Source organism: Podarcis muralis, chromosome 8 (genome assembly GCF_964188315.1).
Source record: "Podarcis muralis chromosome 8, rPodMur119.hap1.1, whole genome shotgun sequence".
NCBI classification, from domain to species: Eukaryota; Metazoa; Chordata; class Lepidosauria; order Squamata; family Lacertidae; genus Podarcis; species Podarcis muralis.
Window position 1 is genome coordinate 63,988,375 of NC_135662.1, and position 26,303 is coordinate 64,014,677.

Genomic DNA, 26,303 nt, shown 5'->3' on the forward strand with positions numbered 1-26,303 from the left:
ATAAGCCAATGTGTCCATTCAAATAATAGTGGTGATAAGGGGCATCCTTGTTCAGTGCCTCTTCACATATTTAGGTATTCTGAATCCATTCACCTGAACTACTACTGTGCTTTTGCTATACAATTTTAAAAAAATTAATATAAAGGAATTTCCAAAGATCATTTTAGATAAAAATTGGAATAAATGTTTCCATTGAACTTTGCCAAAAGTCTAGGGAGGCTATTGTTCAAGGTACTCCTGAGGCTTTTCTATAGTACACAGCATTGCATATAGGGTCCATAATATGTCTATTTTTTAACAAATCCTGTTTGATTGATTCGGTAAAAACTATCAGATCCAGTAAAATTAAATCAAATCCTGTAAAATTATCAAGAGTGCCTACATCCCTGTAACTGAGATGAAGATAACACTTCTGATCAGAGCTTTAGACTTTTCCCCCTATACAGTGGTACCTCGGTTTACGAACAGTCCTGCTTAAGAACAATTCGGTTTACGAACTCTGCAAAACCGGAAGTAGTGTCCCGGTTTGTGAACTTTACCTTGGTCTAAGAACAGAATCCAAACTGTGGAACGGCACCGGCGGGAGGCCTCATTAGGGAAAGTGCGCCTCAGTTTAAGAATGATTTTGGTTTAAGAACAGACTTCCAGAACAGATTAAGTACATAAACCAAGGTACCACTGTACCTAGATTTACCATGTGTTATCATTAATTGTAGACCAGCAGAATTGATTTTAGCATTTCCCCAAATTGCAAGAAGGACAAAAGAATACATCAGCTTCACCCGCCCCCAATAAGCATTCCGATGACGTATCTCCATTGTCAGTCCTTCCAGTGAAGTCACCTGACGAAATTGTTATGGAGTCAGTGGGCTGTATTTGAAGTTGCTGTTCTGTTCACGCAACAGGCTCCCATTTGTGCTATGGACCGCCACCTTCCTCTTCCACTCCCTACAGCCAATGGAGGCTGTTCCATTAAGCTGTGCCTGTTGGTGGGGTGACACAGGAAGGATGAGGTTGCTCACCTGCCTTCTGACAGACAACAAGACCCCCCTCTCTTGGCCTCACTGATGTGATCCAGAGGAAAGCAGAGCAATACGTTTGACACCAGCTTGGCTTCAGGAGTTGCTGGAAGGAGGCGTATAAGACCCCATCCAATCGTCTTAGGGAATCTGCTCCAAATTTCTGTAGGGTTTCTTCTCCTGAAGATACCTCACAAGGCAGTGGAAATTTAGGGTCCTTTCTCCTCGATGGGCTACCTTCCCAGGTGGATGAGCCCCATCTGCCCCTGTGTGTAGGAAGGCAGGCAATGAAGAGCAAGCTGTCTTTGGGAGGGATAAAAATTACACCCCCCCAAAAAAACCCCATAAAAGCAGCAAAAGTGATTCATAGTCTCTGGAGAAAGTCTGGCTGCCATTACTGATTTTCTCATTCCAAAGAATCCATAGTTCCCCAAAAGACACTTTGGAAACTATCACTGTTTCATAGTCGGCAATACTGGCTTGCAATAGCATTTGCTGACAGGCACAATATTTAATAGCTGACGTTACATGTAATGCTATTTTTTTAAAAAAATAAAAATAAAATAAACCTGGCAGCAATTGGTAGATAACATGCAGTGCTAATTAGTGTTTGACAGCTGATGCCTTTATGAGATGGATGTACTGGCTTAAACTGAATCTGACCATTAATCCAGACTTGTCGTTAATGGCTTACCTGGTAGTCATAGGTGAGCAGAAATCACATGCAGGCGAGTGAATGAGCTAGTGGAGGAAAAAATGATCACTTCTGTCCTCCCAGCCTGCTTGGCTTTCTGGAAGGAAAGTCTCTTCCTGCACAATCAGCAGGAAGCAGGAAAGAGTGATATGACCTTCCTCCACCAGTCAATCAAATTATAGGGTGGCTAATAATAAAAGACTACCATGCACAATGGGGGAGATGTTAGCCAATGTGTTCTGTCCATGGATGGAAGGAATCTGGGCTAAAGGACACAATGTTGGGTGATTGCCCCTCTCCCCTGCTTCCCTCTAAATCTACTCTGGAAAGTGACATCAGATTTGGGAGGGGGGCACAGGGGGCTGCACAGAGGGGGTGGACGAATCACAAAAAGGCCTCTTTCCCCAGTTTTGCTGATGGATTCCCCTCATTAGCACATGGAAAGCCATAGTTGCAATCCATTAAAATAGCCAGCACATTATAACATGCTTAAAAGTTGCATTAAAATAATATACAAAGCAGAATAAGAGAGATCTTCCAAAGGTGAAACACCTGGGGAAATCGAAAGGAAATCGATTCAAGGAGGTACTATCAGTTAAGGCTCCAACCCTGAATGACGGCCTCTTCAACATCTTTCATCACCTGCCAAAATCAAAGCTATTGAGGGATTCCAGCAAGCCTAAAGCAGCTGAATTTCAAATTCTCAGTCAAACGAAATTTCACGTTCAGAATGCAGACTTTTGGATCCGAATTGTGAAAATTCATTCATTGTGTGAAGTTTTCAGTGTACATTCAATTTTCTATTTGGGTAGCTGCTATGAAGTACACGAAAATATCCTTGAAGGTGCAGGGCATTCATGCCAGATTCATGAGCAGATACTTCCAACTCTGACTTAACTGGAAAACATTTTGGTACTTGCAGGTCCAACTTTTGGGATGGTCCCATCCCAGATACTGTGCAGCATCCAACAGGGACATGCAGATTGTTTTAATGGCTCAGGACGCCAACTAACTCCCATTGTTCTTTGTATTTTAGCACGGCCACACTCTTTTATTTCCCAGGCACACCCCTGAGGTTTGGGACTAATTTTCCCACTTGGGAGAAGTACCAAGGGATTTCCCACCAATTAATCTGAACATTCCTTTTCTGTGAAGGCAGGACAGACTAGCAAGGGGGTGAGAGCAAAGCACGTCTCAGCTGCAGCTGCTGGTATCTGATGGGAGCTGTCCTGTTGCAGGCGTGAAGGGGAGGGAATGGAGGGGGTGGGTGGGGGAAGGTTGAGGCCATATATAGCAAATGCTCAAGGATATCTTACGTCAGAGTTTGCTGTACTTGTGAAACGGAGGAGAAACTACACCGAACACAAGGTATCTCTCTTCTAGCTGACTGTATGCCTCCCGTTATTTAATTACGGTAATACTTGGTAAAAAAAATTGCTTGACTTGGGGCTTCAAAGTAGTTGAGCTGCTCTAATCCAAAGCATTTTGCAAGCAAGATGTTCAGGCTCTTTCTAGGAAGTGTGCTCTACACATGGACACGTCTGTTCCATTAAGAGGGTAATTTCTAGTGAGTTTTACTATATGGGGTGTGTGTGTTTTAGTTAGGAAGGATTATATGTCCAGGTAGACGAATTTTTCATTTCACCTTCCAAATGTCATTATTATTATTATTATTATTTTAAAAAAATCTGTTGCATGGGATTTTTCCAAAAGTTTGGAATTTTCATTTCCCCCAGATGCTCTTCAAGTTTTAAAAATGTAGTTATCCTTTCCAACTTTGCGCCAATCGTCAGAGGAACTTGGGGGAGTAATATTCTGACATTGGTCTGAAGCTACTTTGTTTTTTGGTATATATTTTTGACATCCTCAAAAAACCCTCCTAACTTGGTGGCATTGCACAGTCGGTACACTGCTGACTCGCTCACATTTCCCCTTTTATCTCCCTGCTTCCTCCCTTTCAAGAGGATATCAGAGACCGAGTTGCAATGACGGAGCCAACGGCCGCAGAGAGGCAAAAGAAGAAAGGGCTTCCCACAGGTCCGAGTGGGAGAAGAGCTCTCCCACCCAATGTCTCCAACGCAGAAGAAGATGAAGTTCCTGAAATGGAGACGATTGGCTTGGTGCCGAGAGGATATAAGCTGCAAGGTATGGTGAGGAGCCTCACAGTTTAGAAAGAGCAGAACGTGCTTCCCCTGGGACCTGCACCCAGGTTGGGCATGTTGCCAAATGTTGAGGTTCAGAGGTAATCCATTATTTTCCCAGAATGCATCTGAAAGAGGCTGTGGCTCGGTGGTAGAGCAACTGTTTTGCATGCAGAAGATCCCAGATTTCATCCCTGGCATCTCAAGGGCTGGGAGAGACCCTGTCTAGATCAGCCTGGAGAGCCACTGCTGTTCAACATAGACAATACTGAGCTATGGCCTGGCTCAGTATATGGCATCTTCTTAAATTCCTAAAATGTGATCTCGGGGGTTTTGGGTTTATTTTGAATGAGTCATGACTTAATGCAGATGGGAAGATAAAGGATCCTACATCCCAAGGGCTTATCCTTCATTATACACCTTTAGGCACCAGGCAAAAAATGTTCCTTTTTAACCAGGCCTTTGGCAGATTTGACTGACATCCTATGTCCTTTTAAAATTGAGGGTGGGGGTGGGAGGTTATTGGGTTGTTATTTTTATTTTGATTGTGTATTTTGTGGTTTTATATTTTGATTTTTTCCCCCTGTGAACCGCCCTGAGACCTCTGGGTATAGGGTATATAAATTCAATTATAAGTACCGTATTTTTCGGACTATTGGACGCACCGGTCCATAGGACGCACCTAGATTTGGGGGGGGGAAATAAAGGCAAAAAAATTTATTCCCCCCCCCGCCAGGCGCGGGGCTGGGGCGGGGAAGCCCGAGCTTCCCCCTCCCCCAGAACGGGACCCAGAGCCATGCCGAAGCTGCGCGCAGCTTTGGCATCGCTCTGGGAGCTTGCGGGGCTGGGGGAGGAGGAAGCCTTCCGCCAGCCTCCAAACCATGTCGGGAGACAGCGGGATGGCGCGCTGCGCCTCTCCCGCTGTCCCCCGAGTTTGCGGGGCTGGGCCAGCCTTCTAACCAAGTCGGGGGACAGCGGGAAGGGCGCGCTGCGCCCCTGCCGCTGTCTCCCGAGTTTGCGGGGCTGGCGACGGGGAGGAGCAGGCTTCTCCCCCCGCCAGCCTTCTAGACAAGTCGGGGGACAGCGGGAAAGGCGCGCTGCGCCTCTCCCGCTGTCCCCCGAGTTTGCGGGGCTGGCAACGGGGAGGAGCAGGCTTCTCCCCCCGCCAGCCTTCTAGCCAAGTCGGGGGACAGCGGGAAGGGCGCGCTGCGCCTCTCCCGCTGTCCCCCGAGCTTGTGGGGCTGGCGGTGGGGCTCTCCTGAAGCCTGGAGGTTGTGGGGCTGGTGGGGGGGAGAAGCAGGCTTGCTTCTCCCACCCCCAGCCTCCAGATCAGGTCGGGGAATAGCGGGATGGCGGAGCGCCGCCATCCCGCTATTCCACGACCTGATCTGGAGGTTGTGGGGCTGGGGGGGGGGAGAAGCAGGCTTGCTTCTCCCACCCCCAGCCTCCAGATCAGGTCGGGGAATAGCGGGATGGCGGAGCGCCGCCATCCCGCTATTCCCCGACCTGATCTGGAGGTTGTGGGGCTGGGGGGGGGGAGAAGCAGGCTTGCTCCTCCCACCCCCAGCCTCCAGATCAGGTCGGGGAATAGCGGGATGGCGGCGCTTCGCCATCCCCCTATCCCCCGAGCTTGTGGGGCTGGGGGGGGAGAAGCAGGCTTGCTTCTCCCCCCGCCAGCCTCCAGATCAGGTCGGGGAATAGCGGGGTGGCGGCTCTGCGCCTCCCCACTGTCCCCAGCTTTTGGGTGCAGGCTGCTGCCCGCAAGCCTTGCGAGCCCGCGGGACATCCCGCCGGGCTTGCAAGACTTGGGATAGCTTCCTGAAGCCTGGAGAGCGAGAGGGGTCGGTGCGCACGGACCCCTCTCGCTCTCCAGGCTTCAGCAAAAGCCTGCATTCGCACCATAGGACGCACACACATTTCCCCTTCATTTTTGGAGGGGAAAAAGTGCGTCCTATAGTGCGAAAAATACGGTAAGTAAGTAAGTAAGTAAGTAAGTAAGTAAGTACAGTGGTGCTCCGCAAGACGAATGCCTCGCAAGATGAAAAACTCGCTAGACGAAAGGGTTTTCCATTTTTTGAGTCGTTCCGCAAGACGAATTTCCCTATGGGCTTGCTTCACAAGATGAAACGTCTTACGAGTTCTTGCGAGTTTGTTTCCTTTTTCTTAAAGCCACTAAGCCGCTAAGCCAGTGTTTCCCAACCGGTGTTCCGCGGCACACTAGTGTGCCGCGAGACGTTGCCTGGTGTGCCGTGAGATGTTGCCTGGAGGGAGGCGGGCGAGTCGGGCGGCGAGAGGCGGTGCGGCGGCGGCGAGGAGAGGCCGCCCAGCGCGGGGCTCTCGCCGTCTGCCTGCCTGGCTGCCTGCGTGGCGCTGACGTCACGGGGCTGTAACGTGCCCCACATAGGCACACGCGGGGCGGCGAGCTCCCTCCCTCCCACATCCCATCACCGCTCGCTTCGGCCGGCCTACTGGGCTGTCGCAGGCGGAAGGCCTGCGCATGCGCGAGGTTTTCGCGCCTTCGGGATTCCCTTCACGCCTTCCTCCTCCCGGGTCCTTGAGAGCGCGGGAAGCGGCAGCGCGAGACCGGCGTTGAGCCTGGTAGGTATTGCGCTTGCCAAGGCAGTCATTTGGGAAATGAAAACTTGCAAAGCAAGCAACCAGTTCAATCTGAAGTACGTGTATGCTTAATATCCTGTATCTGAAACCTGTTCTGCCCCCTCCCCCACACTTGGTGCCATTTTCATCTACACATGCAGCAGAGTAAGTTGACCCAGAATAGTACCAATTCAGATGGCAGATGGGAGAATGACAGTGCTGAATGCTTTCCCATGTAGAACAGTCCCTGCAAATAAAAACCTAGCATATTTGGAAGAGGGATGCTAGCCTAACCATTACCTTCTATGCTGTTACTATTTTTTTATTTTTTTTTACATAAGTAAAAAGTGACCTTTCCCCATCTGGCATGGTGGTGTGCCTCGAGATTTTTTTCATGAAACAAGTGTGCCTTTGCCCAAAAAAGGTTGGGAAACACTGCGCTAAGCCGTTAATAGCCGCTAAGCAGCTAATAGCCGCTAAGCCGCTAATAGCCATGCTTTGCAAGACGAAAAAACCGCAAGACGAAGAGACTCGCGGAACGGATTAATTTTGTCTTGCGAGGCACCACTGTAAGTAAGTAAGTAAGTAAGTAAGTAAGTAAGTGTGCCTTGGAGCAGCAGAACTAAAGGGACGGAGGATATTGATTTATTTTTATAATAGTTCTTCTACACACAAATGACCACCAGGGTGCTAGATTGGGCCCTGTGGCTTGGCACAAGGGACAAAGCTTATAAGCAAGTGGGAAAAACTAACACTGCTTCCACTGATGTGAGATGGAGGGTACAGGTTGCCCTCCTGATTTTAATTAACTGCCTCTTGCAGTCTTACTACCAAATGAACTTAGTGAAGGGTGGCTATGCTACACCTCTGCTGTTGGCGGCAGTGCCAGTTCTTAGGAATCACAAGTGGGGAAAGCACTTAGGCCTGGTCTAACAGCATTCTTCTGATGGTCGTACAATTCAAGCAGATTTGAATGGGTTCAGAGAAATATAATCAATCAATCTTCTTAAAGACACATTTGTCCTGCTAGCACATCACACGAAACCAAACCATGGTTTAGTGGTAACCCACTGGCTAAGGTGAAGGTTGCTTTGCCCTGGGTTTAGGGCAAGTTTGGCTTAGCGTGTTGTCTGAACCCGATCCACCTTAACCATGATCTGTAGCCAATATTTGCTCTATGGTTACAGTGAAGGAGAAGAGACCTTAACCACAACCCCAGGTTCAGATGATATGGACAGTGGCGTAGCGTGGGTTGTCAGCACCCGGGGCAAGGCAAGTAAATTGCGCCCCCTAACCTGTGGATTTGCGCCCCCTAACCCGTGGATTTGCGCCCCCTAACCCTAACCCCCAGATTTGCACCCGGTGCGGCCGGCACCCCCTGCACCCCCCACGCTACGCCACTGGATATGGACATGCCAGGGAATTGGACCTGAGGCCACTCAGCTGGGACAGCAATGGTGTCTTAGTGGACTATAGACTATAAGCACCCACAAGAGAACAAAAGGGTTGGGGTGGGTTGGAGTTTCAGCATGGTGAAACTTGAGTTCTCACCTGATGTGAAACAGTCAGGCTGGATAGCTCAGTTGGCTAGAGCATGGTGCTGATAATGCCAAGGTTGCAGGTTTGATCCCCATATGGGACAACTGCATTTCTCCGTATTGCATGGGGTTGGACTAGATGATCCTCAGCGTCCTGTCCAACGCTACAATTTTATGATTCTATGATTTCGCAGAAACCTGAAGTCCAGGGTTAGGTACTAAAGGACAATGCATAGCCCTCTGCTCATGCCGCAGTGCGAGAAGGAGGGATTAGGGGTCCTCACTTCTTGCTGCAGGCTCTTCATGCTCCCGCAAAGGTATTATTGAAGGTCAGGGGACTCTTCCAAGTGGCAACCAATACAAAGGAAGGTCCAAACTACCTGCTTTCAAACAGGTGTCACAATCTCTCCTTTTTAATAAAGAAAAAGGCAGCTGTGGGTCCCAGATCTGCCGAGGGTCAGGGTCCATGGCTGTTTTTTTCTGCGCAATAAAAGCCTTTAATTAAAAAGCGTGAGTCGTGTTTTGCGTGGCCTCAGCCCAGAGAGGCTGCAGCAGGAGAAGGCAATGGGCAAACTCTCAAGTGCTCCACAAGCTTTTTGGGTTGCTGACCCAAGTTTCTCCTTCATTGCTAGTCCATTAAAAATTGCAGGGTGTTGTAATAGTCTTATGAAGTCAGAAGCCTGTCCCCATGGTGTGCTGTATCTAAGCTAAGCCAGAACAGCTGCACATTGTGTCCCTGCATCTCCTTGCTTCCACTTCCTTCCTTTCCTTCTGCTTCACCCGTTTCCAATTTTAGGGACCGTTCGCCTGCAATGCATACTGCAATGCATACTGCTCATGGACTGCAAATATCTATCTCTATATAATAAATAACAAATAATATGCATATCATGATGATGGCCTTCTTCCTCTTTTACTTCTTTATTTCATCACCACCACATTAATAACCAGTGTTAAAAAAATTAATTTTATTGATTTTTTTAAAAAAACAAAAACATTCCAAAGCATAAGCAGTACAAAGAGAAAGAAAAAGAGAGACACTTTAACTCCACCCCCCTGTCCTGCAACTTTGGTTCACACACACAGGAGAAAAAAGCCATCACAATTTTACATATCTGCATATATCAGCATAAGGAGAATTAAGGTAAGTTGTCACTAAATGAAAAGCAGGTGCCCAGAGAAGTGAAAATACGCTGATAATCATTAGAAGGGTGGGATCTGCATTTGAAAACTCTTCTCAGTTTTGCTTATGGGGCTGAAGTACTGACACCTCCCTCACAAATACACGTTACTCCTGTGTAAGTGTACTCCATTCAAATATGATCTTCTGCTTTTGGGTTTCTGCATTTGCCCCTGGCATTTTGCCAGAGCTGGCATCGAGGATGCAGGAGGGAATTACTCCTGCCACCATCCTGGTAGAAATCCCCGTGGGGGTTTCCTCGCATAAATTATCAACACTCATGTCGTGGGGGGGGGGGACGTTGTTGTAAATTGGCTGCTGGCATGCGTACAAGGGAGCAAGGGGAGCAGATGGTCTTGGCGTGAAGAATTGGTGGGGGTGTGATTGCGAGGAGAATCAGCTGCCATGGAGATGGGGAATATCAGGGAGGGCTGGGCCACTGGGGACGCTGAGCTGAACACATCCCTGACTTGCTCCATGACCTCCTGGCTTCCCGCCCCGCCCCCTCCCGTCAGGAGGGAGTTAACATTTCAAGGTGAGGTGGCTCATGGACTCACAGGGTCGCATACTCGGAGCTGTGATGAATTTATTAGACAGTGGTGCGGATTGATTCCATGCCTTGCAATAACTTTTGCTGGTGTTTCTCTTTGAGGCAGGTTGAGATGTTAACATGAGACATGGGGCTGCTGCCAGAACTGGAGTCCTCCTTCCCCTCCTCCGTAGCACATAGTACATAGGTAAAGGTAAAGGGACCCCTGACCATTAGGTCCAGTCGTGACCGACTCTGGGGTTGCGGCGCTCATCTCGCTTTACTGGCCGAGGGAGCCGGCATACATGTGGCCAGCATGACTAAGCCGCTTCTGGTGAACCAGAGCAGCGCACGGAAACACTGTTTACCTTCCTGCCAGAGCAGTACCTATTTATCTACTTGCACTTTGACGTGCTTTCGAACTGCTAGGTTGGCAGGAGCAGGGACCGAGCAACGGGAGCTCACCCCATTGCGGGGATTTGAACTGCCGACCTTCTGATCGGCAAGCCCTAGGCTCTGTGGTTTAACTCACAGCGCCACCTGCGTCCCAGGACACTGCCCAGGACACTCTGGGCGGCTCCCAACAGATTAAAAAAAAATACAACTGCAAACCTTAAAAACTTCCCTAAACAGGGCTGCTTTCAGATGTCTTCTAAAAGTCAGATAGTTGTTTATCTGGGCATAGGGTATATAAATTCAATCAATCAATCAATAATTCCTTGACACCTGATGGGAGGGCGTTCCACAGGGTGGGCGCCATCACCGAGGAGGCCCTCTGCCTGGTTCCCTGTAACCTCACATCTCGCAGGGAGGAAATTTTAGAAGACATCTGAAGGCAGCCCTGTTTAGGGAAGTTTTTAATGTTTGATGTTTTATCGTGTTTTTAATATTCTGTTCGGAGCTGCCCAGAGTGGCTGGGGAAACCCAGCCAGATGGGTGGGGTATAAATAATAATTTAATATTATATCCTTCTAGGCTCACTTTGAGTCTATCGTTGCAGACCTGATCCTGACCCCCCCTAGCACAGTGGCATGGTGGAGAAGAGTCCAAGCAGGGATAATCATATATAGCTACACCTTCTTCCTGTCAGGACACAAAGGGGAGTGATCTCACAGAGTTCTCTCTAGCAAGTTCACAGGAAAGCTCTGTCAGCCTCAGCCCCTTCTGGCAAAACATGAATTGTTGATTTGGCTGCATTTGACATCCTACAGATACTTGGCTCGCCAAACAAATAGCCTGACCTGGCATGAGAAACTGCAGTTCCTGTGACCCCACTGAAATCACTGGGACTTCCTCCCAAGTACTTGTGCATTGAGCCAGCATGGTGTAGTGGTTAAGAGCAGTGGACTCGTAATCTGGTGAACCGGGTTCGATTCCCCGCTCCTCCACATGCAGCTGCTGGGTGACCTTGGGCCAGTCACACTTTTTTGAAGTCTCTCAGCCCCACTCACCTCACAGAGTGTTTGTTGTGGGGGAGGAAGGGAAAGGAGAATGTTAGCCACTTTGAGACTCCTTAGGGTAGTGATAAAGCGGGATATCAAATCCAAACTCTTCTCTTCTTCTTCTTCATAGGAGTGCAGCCCTAGTATAATAAACTGAGGGGGTTTTTTAAGCCCAAGGAACTTAAAAATCAATTCATACCCTGATATAGGCAGCAGAATGAAGTTCAAAACATACTTTTAACGGCGTGGAAACGGTCAGCCGGGAATAGGTGTTATGGAGCTGAAACCAGCTTTCAAACGTGGTTTTATGATGATGATACCACATGATTAATCCTCCGGGAACCTATCAGCGTAGATTTCTCTAGTCCACCCAAGGACAAGCCTTATTAGAGTGTTCCTGTAATGGGAAGCAGCATACAGGGCAGTATATTTTCTCAGGGCAGCCACAGGGCTCTTTTGTTTGACATTACAATAAGGGCGCTCAGCTGTTGCATTAAAATTTGATTTGGAGGTAGTGGGGATTGCCTCCAGTATGCATTACGGGCCTTCAAAGAGGCTGCATCATTCATGAGGCCTCATTTACGTCCCGTAAGGTCAGGAGTCAGATGTTCAGAAGTCGAGAATGGGAAATTCAAATGACTTGACTGGAGAGGGGCTGCCGTTAATAAGGGCCGTATAATTGCCTGCACGGTGAGGATGTTTACTGGTATTCCCCATCGCTATTAAGTACCTCCTCTCCCCACCAATGTATTTAGATAATAGTTGTTCATGCAGAGAACGGTCCCTGCCTACCATAAACACTGACAGGAAACTTGCTTCTCCAAGAACCAAGATGGCACCAGCCACACAGAAGAGGGAGTGAGCAGTAGGCTCAAAGTTTGGCAAATCGTTAGAAAAATCTCTTAGGTAGCAGGTGTGTGTGTGTGGAATCCAGGGCAACTCAAAAAGAAATGAGTCTTTTCCGTGGGCACAAACTGCCGACGGAGGGCTTGTCCCCACTTTTGCTTGTGTGTGCTACCTGCAATTTACCACTGACTCAGAACAAACGTCAATGGGCTTTTTCCTGCAGATTTAAGTTTCTTCTGGTTCAGTGGTAAACAGTGGATTTTCCTGGGTAATAATAAATTTATTATAATAATTTTTTTATTTATACCCCACCCATCTGGCTGGCCTGCCCCAGCCACTCTGGGCAGCTAGGACAAAAAAATAAAAACATATTGGACCCATGCCAGAAAGCATGGGACAAGCAGAAAACCTCTTGGACCCATGCTTGGGAAAATTGAAACCCCGTGGGGAGAGGGAATGGAACAAGGTATCTTGAGGAAGGCAGGACTGGCCGGAGCACTCTGCACTGCAACACTTTATTGCAGTTCACAGATGAAGCTTCTAAATCCAATTCATTGTCCTGAGATTTATCCAGTTTTGGGAATCTAGACCAGCAATAGGGCTTGGCTCCTGGGTTCGTAAGCAAAAGTGAGCTCATTGACGTGAAATGGTGCCTTTTACGCTTAAAGCGTTGACGCTAATGTTGAGCAGGTTTCATGTCTCTCAAGAGCCTTTCTTCAGTTTTCTAACAGAAATCTCTTAGCTGAAGATGGCAACAACAAAAACAAACAAACAATGCAATGCTATACACGTCCTGAGTTGAACAGACAGTGGTGATAGCTAGAAAAGTCACACAATCAAAGCAAGGAGCAATGAAATAATAATGCAGTCAGGCTTCCAAAACCAAATCAGTCTGTAAACTGTGAAAGTTTCAAAATTTAGTAATCTGAAAACTCTCTCATTAAGGATTTTTTTCCCCCCCTCAGCCACCATTTCACAGACCCCAAAATCACCCTTAGTTTATGTGGCATCTCTCTTGCTTCCTGCCCAATAGTAAAGCAAAATGTAAAAAAATACATATTTTGGGGGGGCTCAATCCTAACAGAAAGCAGCCTGGTCCTCTGCTGACAAGTCTCAACTGCCCTTTAAATGTAAAAAAATACACCTCATCCAAACACTTGTACAGTATTCCATGGGAATCTCAAGTACTGCTTATATGGCTTTAGTTTCCTTCCCACCCCCCCACCCCCGCTGAATCATGAGGTCTAGAAACATGCTGCATCCCTTAGCAGCTACTAGATTTTGCCTCAAAAATCACAGGACAATCCTTTGGGCGAACATTTCTGGACTCCTTAACTAAATAAAAATTGCTAAAACAGATTGTTCAAGACTGAACTGGTTACATTATAGAAGGATGCTAATCCTAAATTAAAAGCCATCTCCTAGCATCCATTAAGCAAAAGGGTCACTTTAACCAGCATTGTGTCTAGAGCCAATATCATAAAAACAGCAATGTGTTGTTGATTTCATCTTCATTCCAGTGCCATATTTGTTGTGAAATTAAAAACAGCTATCAAAAAAGCAGCCAATTTGCATCATGTGCTAAACTTGAAGCACCCTTAGAGTAGACTCCAAAAAGAAAAGCAACCCCTATTCTGTCACGCAAGAGATATTGATGCAATATCCTTTTGAGCAGGGATTTGGGAGGTAATGACAAATATGATAATACAATCTATTGAGTCCTGTTTCTGAATGCTAATCACTGTAGAGCAGCTGGGGGGAAAACACTTCCTTCCCCAGTACATAGAATCTCTACATTACACAGCCTGTAGGGAATTGAGCTTGTCTGGAGTTTCCAAGTCATATTGGTAATCCCAGTGACATGAATTTTTTGATGAAGAACAGCTCTGCCCAATACATAATGAATGGCAGGCAGTAGAGAACTGGCAAGAAAGCTCCAGCCCAAAGGCAAAATTAGACCTGGTAGGGCTTAAACAAAAAAAGCTGTGTGCCTAATAGCTGCTGCACCATGAGCTGGCATTCAATAGCACTTGCAAACATCACAAGGACCTGGAAGACCTGAATTGGTTGTCAGAGGCCTGAATTCAAGCTGCCACTTTGCTTGTGCATGAGCCATGCCCCCCCCCCCCCAGTACTCCTATTCTTCTCTGACTTCTGATCTTTGGAAAGGAAAGAGGGAAAGTTTGAACCTATACAGCTCAGGATTGCTGCCTCTCAAATTGAAATGCACAATGATGAACTCTGCCTTTTGAACTCCTTCTCAGGAGCCACATCCGTGTTTGTGTAAGACAGGGCCTTTTTGGTTGTGGCACTCCATCCTTGGAGCATTTCCCCAGGCAAGTGTGCCTGAGGCCAATACTGAAGAACATAAGAAATGTCTTGTTGGATCAGGCCAAATGTCTATTTAGTCCAACATTCTGTTTGCTCATCGGCTAACCAGATGCCTCCGGGAAGGACATATGAGCCCATGAGTAGGACATGAGAAGATATGACGCCCAACAGCTGGTTTTCAGAGGCACACTGCCTCTGATACCAGAGGTAACAGACAGCTGATAGCCATTGATATGATAGCCATATCTTATATGAAAAAGCCTTATCCTCCTTGTGTCTTTGAGGGACCAGTTGAATATTTGCTTAGGCTCTTTAGATCATTTGCATGGTAACGCTGGATGCCTGCTGCTCAATGAGCTTAATCTTTATATTGTTGTTGTTGTTAGAATTTATTTACCACCCTTTACCTGGGGGTCTCAGGGCAATTCACAAAATAAAATCAAGATAGAAAACCACAAAATACATAATAAAAATAAAAACAACAACCCAATAGCCTCCCCCCCAAAAAAACACATTTTTAAAGGGCATAGGGTGTAATTCAGATCAACCTGGTTAAAAAGGACTGGTTTTGCCTGGCACTTAAACGTGTACAATGAAGGTGCCAGGCGAACTTCCCTGGGGAGAACATTCCACAGACAGGGAGCCACTGCAGAGAAGGCCCGTTCTCGTGTTGCCACCCTCTGGACTTCTCGAGGAGGAGACACACGAAGGAGGACCTGAGAAGATGATCTCAGGGTCCGGGTAGGTTCATATGGAAAGAGGCGGTCCTTGAGGTATTGCGGTCCTTGAGTTGGATTTAATTTATGATCGCCCTGCAAGTGGGTTTTTAAATTTTTATTTTAAAGAATTAAAAGGCAGGGCCTGAAATTTGTGAGATAAAATGGTAAAGGGAAAGGAAGTAATTCTGGGAACCAAGTGACAAGAAGGAACTAAAAACGCCATGTTGGTCATCTCTTTGTGCACCTGCAGATGTTCTGGAAGTGCAGGACGTCCATTTGTTCAACCGTGAAGATGACATTAATAAGAGAGAACACCACACGGAGCGATACTACAACCTCAAGCTGATTGTGCGCCGAGGGCAGCCCTTCCACATCCAACTCACATTCAACCGCCCGTACAATCCAGAAAAGGACAATTTCTGGATTGAGTACATTATAGGTAAGTGTCAATTGGTGATGTTCACCACCACCCTTCTCTTCACTGGATTATTATACTAGACGGGGGGGGGGGGATGGATGAGATGGGAGTGGAGGAGGGTGTCCTTACAGATGGCAAAGACTGCTAGGTATGTAGAAGATATTGGTCTTTGCTTTGAAAAGCAAAAAATAAAGCAAAAACAAATTATTTCTCAGTGCTTCAAACTGGGGTGGGTGGGACTGTGTATCTACATTTGAAATGAGCCATGGCAGGAGACAGAGAACATTGAGCAATTTGCTTATTTATTAAATCTGTATCCCACCCTTTGTCTGTAGATCTCAGGGTAGTTTACAGCATAATAATACGAGATAAAAACACAAAATACATAAAGGTTTGTCCAGGCAGAAAGTGAGTGGAGTGAGTTCCAACACAAATGAACTTTAGCCTCCGTAAATCAGTTGTTAACGCCTCACCTTTCCTAAACACTATGGGGAGGAAGGGAACAAAATGGTTTGGTTTTAGACGTAGCCATAGTTTAGCGTTACAAGAACGAATACCCTACATTTCATGTGAGGAGGAGACCAGAAGCTTCCGCTTCCTGTTTAGAGCTAACCACAGTTCCCTGTGCCATCCAGGAAGAGGAAAGTTCACATGAAGAACCCTTTTGAACCCAGAGATGAGTCAGATTGGGGTAATAAGGAAGGTTAAAAGAAGGTCAGGGGATTCAGACACGGAAATGACTTGCCTTGTGTGGGAGGAACAGAAAGAAAATGCTGCATTATCTCTTGAATTTTCACGATTAGTCGAGGGCCACAGCTAGCCTTGGATGTTCCAAAAAGGCTTTTGCTGTTTCAGATCATCCTTCCGCCTGTCAAAGTAGTGGTCCCATCTTAGGCAGGCAGCCAGCGGCGGAGAGCAGGGGGTGATGCTTGGGCTAATCATATAATCATTGATTCTAGGGTCAGATTTCAAACCTTCCTGATCCTGTTATAAAATAGAAAAACCTTCTCTTTGGAAAGTGCCTCTCCACGGGGGAGTCCTGCTGACTAATCCCAAAGAAAATAGCAAATCGCATTCCCTGCCCATCAAATCTCATTTTAATAAGGTGCCCTGAGGATGAGCTTGGACCTCTTCAGAAAATGCAAATGGACACTCATTGCAAGATATGCGTGCCAGCTGGCATCTGTTTGCTCACAGGGAATGATGAATGGCCAAATCCTAGGTGATGCTTGCATTAGAACTGGCACTGGGTTCAGGGGATTCAATTATGCATATGCAACCAGTTCCTGGCTGGCTGGCATGTATTTGGATCAGCCCTGGCCTCAACAAAGGCTCTCTCTCTCTCTCATCACAATGGCACACAGCAAAGCTAAGCTGCACAGAGCCTTGGAGCATGTACAGAGTTCCAGCCAGAGCATCTCAGTAACATGAGCACCTGGTAATCATTAGTACAGTATACTGATCTAAAGACTGAAGTTCCATTTAACTATCATGGATTATTGCCATTTTAAAAAATCTATCCTCTATGAACTGTCACAATTTTTACAGCCATCCAAGCTAGTGGCTATTGCTACATCTTTTTGGTAACGAGTTCTGTGCGTTTTTATTGTACAAAGAAATAGTCCTTTTCTTCTTTGGTCGGTTCAGAACATGCTGCATGTTGCATCGATTACTTGCTGATTACTCAATGCTTGATTCGTAATGGAAGAACAGTCTGCTTATGAAAAACATTTGTGCTGTGTTAAAGTTGCTGTTGACTAACAAGCTAATTCTGTGTGCTGCAGTTATATAGGGCAGTATTCAACCACATTTTACCTAGAGTAAATCCACTGAAATTAACGTTACATTTGCATTCTCTTCCTGCATCTGAATGCCTGCGAACTACTGAGTCCATGACATTTGTGGCAAATTTACTATTCAGTCTACATGACTTACTGATGCAAATCTTTCTCCACAGCCGTCTCCCCTACTGTTATAAACTCTTTGAGAATTATTTTTTATTTGACATTTAATTTGTCTTCCTAGGAACTAGCTGTATTTTTGCATTTGTATTATTGTCTGCCCCCCCTTTCTGTTGCTGCACAATAATCGTGTAGCCATTTATTAAATCTGCTAGTTAGGAATTAGCATGCATTTAGCTTTTTCATTTCTATATGGTGAAGAGGTGTGCCTTTTCAGGTTTTCCTTTCAGGTTCTTTTTCATTTGGAAGGAAGGATAGTCCATGTATGCTTGCAATCATTTACAATGTCAATCATTTGCAATGTCAATTAAATAATACAGACGGAGTCCAGAGAGAAAAGAAACTCCGATAAGACTTTACTGAGGAAGATTGAATAAAAACAGTGTATAACTTGAGGAGAGTGAAACAGAGAGGTTTTGTCTTTCTTACTTGTACATATCAGGGAGACATTCAACTAAACATACAGAGGGAAACTCCCTCAGAAGTGTCTAGCCAATCAGAGCACATGCCACCTCACAAAAGATCATGCCACGGCCTAGGTGCTAAGCAACACCTCCGTCCCGCCTCCTGGCTAGCTGACTTACTGATAACAGAAGTAACCCTTAAACAAGAAACTGAATTACCCCTGCTGTTGCACTTTCAACAACAGGAGGTTGAATCTTGGTTAGTATTAGAGAAAACCCAATACATAACTGGGTTTTCACCATGAATTCCTTGGTGAACTACCCATCACACCCCATTCTTCCCTATTCCCGTTCAGGGCTCAGATCTGGTAACTTGAGTCACCACCAAACAGCTGCTAAATGTGGGTGGGAAGCATGATGTGCTCTGCTGCTTTGCAGGAATGGAGAGAAGTTGGAGGCATGGAGACGCTGATCCCACCTGCCATGTTCTCCCTGCAATCTGCAGGACTCACAGCAGAGATAAGAAACCTATGGCCCTCGAGGTCTAGTTGAACCACAACTCCCCTCGTCCCTGACCATTGGCTGTGCTGCGTGAGGCTGAAGGGAGTGGAAGACCAACAACATCTGGAGGACCAGAAATCCCCCATCTCTGATCTGCAATTTAGCCTCATCCCTTGGACACTCTTATTCCAGTGCATACCTTACCCTCCTACTGTTGGGCACAGAGCATACAGATCCCTGTCTGCTGAGTATATCCATAGTAGGTGATGTTGTGTCAGTTCCATATCCTTACTGAAAATATGAGTCCTCCTAATAACGGCTTGTTCAAAAGGCAGCTAAAAGAGCACATCAATCTCCCCTTTTATTGCGTCTTCCTGGGTCCGACATTAAATCTGTTGATAAATTTATACGCCACCTCCTTGCATTAATGATCTTTTTCTGTGGACGGCTGTAAATCTTCGGATCCATTTGACCTCTGCCAAACTGGCTTCTTAAAATCCATACATATTGGTCTAAATGCCCTAAACACTTTTGTTATAAGCCAATTGACTGATATACATAACAGCATCCATAAAAGAGCTCTTGGGTTAAAGTCGGCATTTTCTTGGCTCCTGCATTCCTGTAAATCCATGGATCCTTGGACAAAGATAACTTTGTCTTTCTCTTCTTCGCTCTGGTACTCAGTCTTGTTGCTCTTGATAACTGTGCAGTCAAAGCTGTAAAGAAAAGGTGAGGACAGACCTATCTGGGCTGGCTGGAATAAGAATTCTCTATAACAGCGGTGGGCTGAAGGCAGGGATGTAAGAAGGCAGCATTTTTATTTACTCCTCAATATTTGTCATAGAATCCAGATTGCGGCAGCTAGACTGGTGATTGGGAGTGGTCGCCGGGACCATATAACACTGGTCCTGAGAGATCTGCATTGGCTCCCAGTACATTTCCAAGCACAATTCAAAGTGTTGGTGCTGACTTTAAAGCCCTAAACGGCCTTGGTACTGTATACCTGAAGGAGTGTCTCCACCCCCATTGTCCAGCCCAGACAATGAGGTCCAGCGCTGAGGGCCTTCTGGCGGTTCCCTCACTGCGATAAGTGAGGCTACAGGGAACCAGACAAGAGGGCCTTCTCGGTAGTGGCGCCCGCCCTGTGGAACGCCCTCCTATCAGATGTCAAGGAAATAAACAGCTATCCTATTTTTAAAAGACATTTGAAGGCAGCCCTGTTTAGGGAAGTTTTTAATATTTAATGCTGTATTGGTTTTAACACTCGATTGGGAGCTGCCCAGAGTGGCTGGGGAAACTCAGCTAGATAGGCGGGGTACAAATAAGAAATTATTATTATTATTATTATTGAATCATAGAACTGTAGAGTTGGAAGGTACCCTAAGGATCATCTAGTTCAACCCCCTGAAATTCAGGAAAATGCAGCTCTCTCATATGGGGCCTGAACCTGCAACCTTGGTGTTATCAGCACCACGTTCTAACTGACTGATCTTTCCATGACTCACATGAATCACTGTTTCAGTTCCACCCAGTATTTACTCATCTTGTTGACCAGCGTGGCAAAATTGCATAACTTATGTAATTTACATTGTAATTATGATATTCCACCCCATGCAAAAGGCTGTCCGTTTCACTGCAAAGGAATTCCCGTGCAAGTGGAGAGGAATAGCAATCCATTGCATATGGTTTGTAGACTGAAAGTGGCAAAATCCAATAGGATTTTCTGAATTGATTTCTGCTCAGGACATGGGATGAATAAGAGAACACAGGCAATTTCCACTTCTGTTTCTGTTGGCAATTTCCAGCATCCCTAGCTGAAGGTAAATTAAGATCTACTGGGAGACCTCTGGGCTTTTTGTAGTCTATCAGCAAGGGTGTTTGACTCCCAGGCGTTGCAATAGCAAAACTACCTTCCCTACGTAAATGAGGCTATTGAAACGAAGAAAACTAACCAGGGCTGAGTGGACTTTTGTGTGAAAGAACTGTGAGCTCAGGTTAGTTCTGGTACCGAAAACAAATCCCTAGGTTTAGAATGTGCTCAGGGGCATCTCGCTCCTTAATTCTGACTTAGGGTGCTTGCAGGTGGTGACTATTTTTGGGTTGGCTGTCAGTCAAATACCAACAAATTTGGATTGCACTCTTATAGTCAATTGGGAGGTTTTGCACAACAAATTCACTTCTCCCAACGACTGGACTTCCTGTGATATGGAAAGCGGTGGGGAAATGTACTGGAAAGTGTGGGATATTTACATTTGCTGGATCAGGATGAGTATCAGAATTGCCCATTGTGGTCACATATTTGTCTTTCCTAGTTTAGCAGCTGGCACGCAACATTTTTTTTGGGGGGGGGGAGTGAGTGTGGTTCACATATTTTAGGAAACAATGATTCAACAGTAATAAATAACAGCTTTTTCAAAGGGTGGAGTCTTTTGCAGAGTATGAGAACAATATGGTGTCACAAAGACCACTATTGAATTAATGAGTCTTCTTCTTCTTCTTCTTCTTTTTCTCACTTAACAGAAACTTGGGCGTTTGATTAATTAGCCATGCAACACTTAGCTGCAAATGGCACGATGTGAAAAGCACATTTTTTCTTTAAAAAAATTGTCATAATGAGTAAGATGTGTGCTGGCTGGGGCTGAAGGGACTTCTGGTTCAAAACATCTGGAGAGCTCCACTGGTGGAGGAAGGGGGTGTGGTGGAGGCGGTCCACCTCGAGTCTCATCCCTGAGGGGGGTGACATCACTGTGCCACCCCCCTGGGACTCTTGCCTCGCCCCCGGGTGCACAACATGGGCTCTGCTCCTGGTGCTGGAGCAGCTAGCTCCACCTCTGGAGACCACTAGAACGGCAAATACTAATAGCTGTTTGACACTATGATTAAGAGCAATTGTGACAGCGATTTCTGTACACTTTGACAAAACAGAGAGAGCTGCAATTGTGCCAGGGGAGGATCAGTCTCAGGTCTTCAACCTATCACCTGTTGCCCCATAGCTGAGACTTATAGGTACAGCTGCTGAAGGCATTGTGTATACTTTGGTTTACTTCTCTGGTTTTATTTGTGGAATTAACTGGGTCTTTTAAGAGAAGGGTGGGTAACTGCAGATCCCCCAAGTGTTCCTGTTTTCCAGGGACAATCCCAGATTTACAGAAGCCATCCCAGTTTCTGATTTGATCCCAGTTTTCCTTAGGATGTCTCAGTTTTCCTTAGGATGTCCCAATTTTCTTCAGAGAAATGTTGAAGGGTATGGAGTTATGCGTCCCCATAAGACAAGGAGATAAGTAACTATACAACCTTTAGAAGACATCTGAAGGCAGCCCTGTACATGGAAGTTTTTAAATGTTTAATATTTTATTATGTTTTTATATATGTTGGAAGCTGCCCAGAGTGGCTAGGGCAACCCAGTCAGATTAGCGTGATAGAAATAATGAATTGATGGAGATGGAGATGATGATGGAATAGGACATCCTTACAGTCCTCTGGATATGAACTTAATTCGTTCCGGGGTCCTCACATACCCTGAAAAGTCTGAAACATGAGGCACTGCTTCTGCACACACGCTCAGTGTGATGGAGCGCTTCTGCACATGCGCGCGCGGCGAAATCTGGAAGTATACACTTCTGGGTTTGCCGTGTTTGCAACCTGAAAGTTATGTTACATGAACGTAATGTAACCCGAGGGTCTACTGTATGTTCATCAGAGAAATTGGAGAATATGGAACTGGACGAGACTGGTGGGCCAGATCCTTATCTCCCTTACCCAGCCTCTGCCCCTGTGGGCCACACTTCACAAATGAGTGGGTGGCCCACATGTCATGCACCTGACATCAGAAGGACATCAGCTGACATGGGACTTTTGTTGAGACTTCAAAGCACGTCACAAAAAGCCCTGCACAACTCTGAAGCACCGACAATCAGCTGGTTGCCTCGACTTCAAAGCATCATGAAGGACTCTTTGCAAGGAATCATAGAATCTTAGAGTTGGGACCATGAGGATCATCTAGTCCAAACCCTTGCAGTGCAGGAATCTTTTGCCCAACATGGGGCTCAAACCCAAGACCCTGAGATTAAGAAGGTTGCAAAAAACATTGTGCTGTGCTTTGAAGGCCTGCCGGCCAGCTGATAAATAATGCTTTGGAGAACCCTTTTGACCCAGCCCAGCTGACTTTTTACCTTCCAACACTGGACGTCATCTTTGATGTTAGGTGCTTGGCAAGTAGGTGTGGCTTGGCAGAAATGGCCTATTAGGTCCAATAAGGAGGCCCAGCATGCCCCATCGGTCAGAGGTTCTCCACCTCTGTATTCATAGTACCACCAAAGGGTGGCAACATGAGAACGGGCCTTCTCTGCAGTGGCTCCCCTTCTGTAGAATGCTCTCCCCAGGGAAGTTCGCCTGGCACCTTCATTATATGCCTTTAGGCGCCAGGCAAAAACGTTCCTTTTTAACCAGGCCTTTGGTTGATCTTATTGACATCCAACACACTTTTAGAATGTGGCTTGGGGGGGGGGGTTATTGGGTTGCTGCTTTTGGTTTGATTTTATATGTTGTGGTCTTGTTGTGAACCGCCCTGAGACCTCCGGGTATAGGGCGGTGTATAAGTTGAATAAATAAATAATAATAATAAATAATATTCAAAATGAATTTTGGTCATACCCCCTACTCTTGTCCTCCTCGTAACATACCCTCCAACAGTTGCCCCAGCCACTCTGGGCAGCTTCCAACATGATAGATAGATAGATAGATAGATAGATAGATAGATAGATAGATAGATAGATGATAGATAGATGATAGATAGATAGATGATAGATAGATAGATAGATAGATAGACAGACAGACAGACAGACAGACATAACATAACATAACATAACATAACATAACATAACATAACATAAAACATAACATAACATAACATAACATAACATAACATAACATAACATAACATAACATAACATAACATAACATAACATTTTTAAAAACACTCTTCTCTATACAGGGCTGCCTTCAGATGGCTCAGGGGTCGGATAACTCCATACCTTCCAACATTTATAACTCTTGGCTATTTATAACCCTGTCACAATTATTATATTTCCTGGACGTGCCTGGAAGACAGTGATACGGATGAAGGGTCAAATAAATAATTAAATAAAGAGAGGGAGGGAGCCCTGTCCTTGTTATCTATCTGATCTGTGGTGGTGGCTGGAGGGGGGGAGGGGCGAACACCTTCTACATTCAGAAATACTGCTTGAAGGGATGGAGAGGAATATCTGGAATGGGAAACAGCAACCAGGAAGCCCGTATACAGCTGTTGTTTTGAGGCTTGCTTGCTCCCTCTGCTGGTTGCATGGAGCCAGGCACCCTTGGTTGCTGAGCTTGCTGCGCACAAAGGCTGGGTCTGAGATGGATGAGATTGAGGATGATGTAATCGGAACCTTGTTGCCGGCAAATGGTAGCAGCACCGCTATCCCTTTTCTTCATAGGTTCTGAAGGGTTTTTTGTTTTTTTGTTTTTGGTACTGCTTCATATAAGCCCGCAAGCTTCACCAGCAGGGATGTAAGAAATGTGTGTGTGTATATTTCCCCTGTTCAGGAAGTGATTACTCTGCTGTACCAATGCTCAGGCAGGGATTTATTTATTTATTTATTTATTTATTTATTTATTTATTTATTTAAATACCGCCCTTCATCCATAGATCTCAGGGCAGTTCGCAATATAAAAATACAAGATAAAAACTCAAAACGCATAATAAAAACAATGGCAACAACAAAAGCCACAAACCAACAACGCCCCTCCACGAGAGCCAATGTGGTGTAATGGTTAAGAGCGGTGGACTCGTAATCTGGTGAACCGGGTTCGATTCTCCGCTCCTCCACATGCAGCTGCTGGGAGACCTTGGGCTAGTCACACTTCTCTGAAGTCTCTCAGCCTCACTCACCTCACAGAATGTTTGTTGTGGGGGAGGAAGGGAAAAGAAAGGAGATTGTTAGCCGCTTTGAGACTCCTCCTAGTGATAAAGCGGGATATCAAATCCAAACTCTTCTTCTTCTTCTTCTTCTTCTTCTTCCTCCCACTCCCACAAACACATTTAAATCTGCTCTGGTCAGACCTCACCTGGAGTACTGTGTCCAGTTCTGGGCACCACAGTTCAAGAAGGACACTGACAAACTGGAACGTGTCCAGAGGAGGGCAACCAAAATGGTCAAAGGCCTGGAAACGATGCCTTATGAGTAACGGCTAAGGGAGCTGGGCATGTTTAGCCTGGAGAAGAGGAGGTTAAGGGGTGATATGATAGCCATGTTCAAATATATAAAAGGATGTCACATAGAGGAGGGAGAAAGGTTGTTTTCTGCTGCTCCAGAGAAGCGGACACAGAGCAATGGATCCAAACTACAAGAAAGAAGATTCCACCTAAACATTAGGAAGAACTTCCTGACAGTAAGAGCTGTACGACAGTGGAATTTGCTGCCAAGGAGTGTGGTGGAGTCTCCTTCTTTGGAGGTCTTTAAGCAGAGGCTTGACAACCATATGTCAGGAGTGCTCTGATGGTGTTTCCTGCTTGGCAGGGGGTTGGACTCGATGGCCCTTGTGGTCTCTTCCAACTCTATGATTCTGTGATTCTAAATGGATATAGAATGTTAACCAGCCTAAGGCCTGGTTGAAGAGGAATGATTTTGCCTGGCACCTAAAGGTTTATAATGAAGGTGCCAGGCGAACTTCCCTGGGGAGAGCATTCTACAGAAGGGGAGCCACTGCAAAGAAGGCCTGTTCTCTTGTTGCCACCCTCCAAACCTCTCGTGGAGGAGTCACACAAAGAAGGGCCTCAGAAGATGATCTCAGAGTCCAGGTAGGTTCACATGGAGAGAGGCGGTCCTTGAGGTATTGCGGTCCTAAGCCATTTAAAGCTTTATATGTCAAAACCAGCACTCTGAATTGGACCCAGAAGCTAATCAGCAGTCAGTGCAGTTGGGTCAGGATTGGTGTAAAGTGCTCGAGTCATCTTGTTTTGGTGATCAATCTGACTCCTGTATTCTGCACTAGCTGAAGTTTCTGAACCACCTTCAGAGACAGCCCTACACAGAACACATTGCATTAATCTAGCCTGACTTTATAGCAGAAGTTAGGCTATCCCTGTCCACATAGAGGTGCAGCTGGGCCACCAGCCAAAGCTGATGGAAGCCACTCTGCGCCACTGAAGCCACTTGAGCCTCAAGCGACAGCAAAGGATCCAGAAGTACCCCCAAACCATGTACTCACTCCTTCAGAAGGCGTGTAAGAGCAAGAGCAGGCAACCTCCCAGCCATCTGGGCTAGGGAACCGCCCACTAACAGTGCCTCAGTCTTATCTGGATTGAGCTTCAATTTGTTGGCTCTCATCCAGTCCATGATCAAGGATAAAGACTTGTCTCTGCTGCCCCCCAGAGGGCAGGAGGACTAAATCTAATGGTCTTCAGTTGCAGTAGATTCTGGTTAAACATGAGGAGAAATGTGTTGATGGTAAGAGTGGAGGCAATTACCTAGGGATTGTGGGGGTCTTTGTTGGAGGTCTCTGAGCAGCCATTTCTGTGGGATGGTATGGCTCTGGATTTTCTGCCTCAAGCAGGGGAGATGGCCTGGAATACTTCCAAGGTTCTTTCCAACTCTAGGATTCATTAATAGTTGCGGTAGAAGGGTTGTTCTGTTACACGATGTGATCATGCTTTGTGTTGAACAGGTTCCAAAGTAGCACCAGTGTCTTTCGAATTGTATTTATGCAAGGTGCCTTGGGGATCCATCTGGTTCAAAAGTTAGGATAGATATAAAAATCTCGATGGAAACTGGGAATAGAAGAGAATTTTGTCCAGTCTGTGTTGTAAAACAAACCGACCCAATTCACACCTTCCAGGCTACTACATCAATACAAAAACGATTCTCCTTTTGATTTTGCACTTCTCCAAATTTGGTGGAATATTTCTCAGCTCAGTGCACCAAAATGCATTCCTCTTTTAGAAG

At 46.0% G+C, this 26,303-nt stretch overlaps 1 protein-coding gene across 2 annotated transcripts in view; it reads left to right on the top strand.

Moving 5' to 3' along the window:
* The first annotated feature begins 3,002 nt into the window (after positions 1 to 3,002).
* The window catches only part of F13A1 (coagulation factor XIII A chain), a 77,024-nt gene continuing 53,723 nt past the window's right edge, over positions 3,003 to 26,303 (top strand). The window contains exons 1-3 of one of the 2 annotated variants that reach the window (XM_028737806.2): positions 3,003 to 3,081; positions 3,676 to 3,858; positions 15,285 to 15,473. In XM_028737806.2, the coding sequence (XP_028593639.2) occupies positions 3,699 to 3,858; positions 15,285 to 15,473 (349 nt within the window). In that variant the 5' untranslated portion in view covers positions 3,003 to 3,081; positions 3,676 to 3,698. Of the gene's footprint in view, positions 3,082 to 3,105; positions 3,128 to 3,675; positions 3,859 to 15,284; positions 15,474 to 26,303 lie in introns of those variants that run through there. The other variant, XM_028737807.2, reaches the window with a different exon arrangement.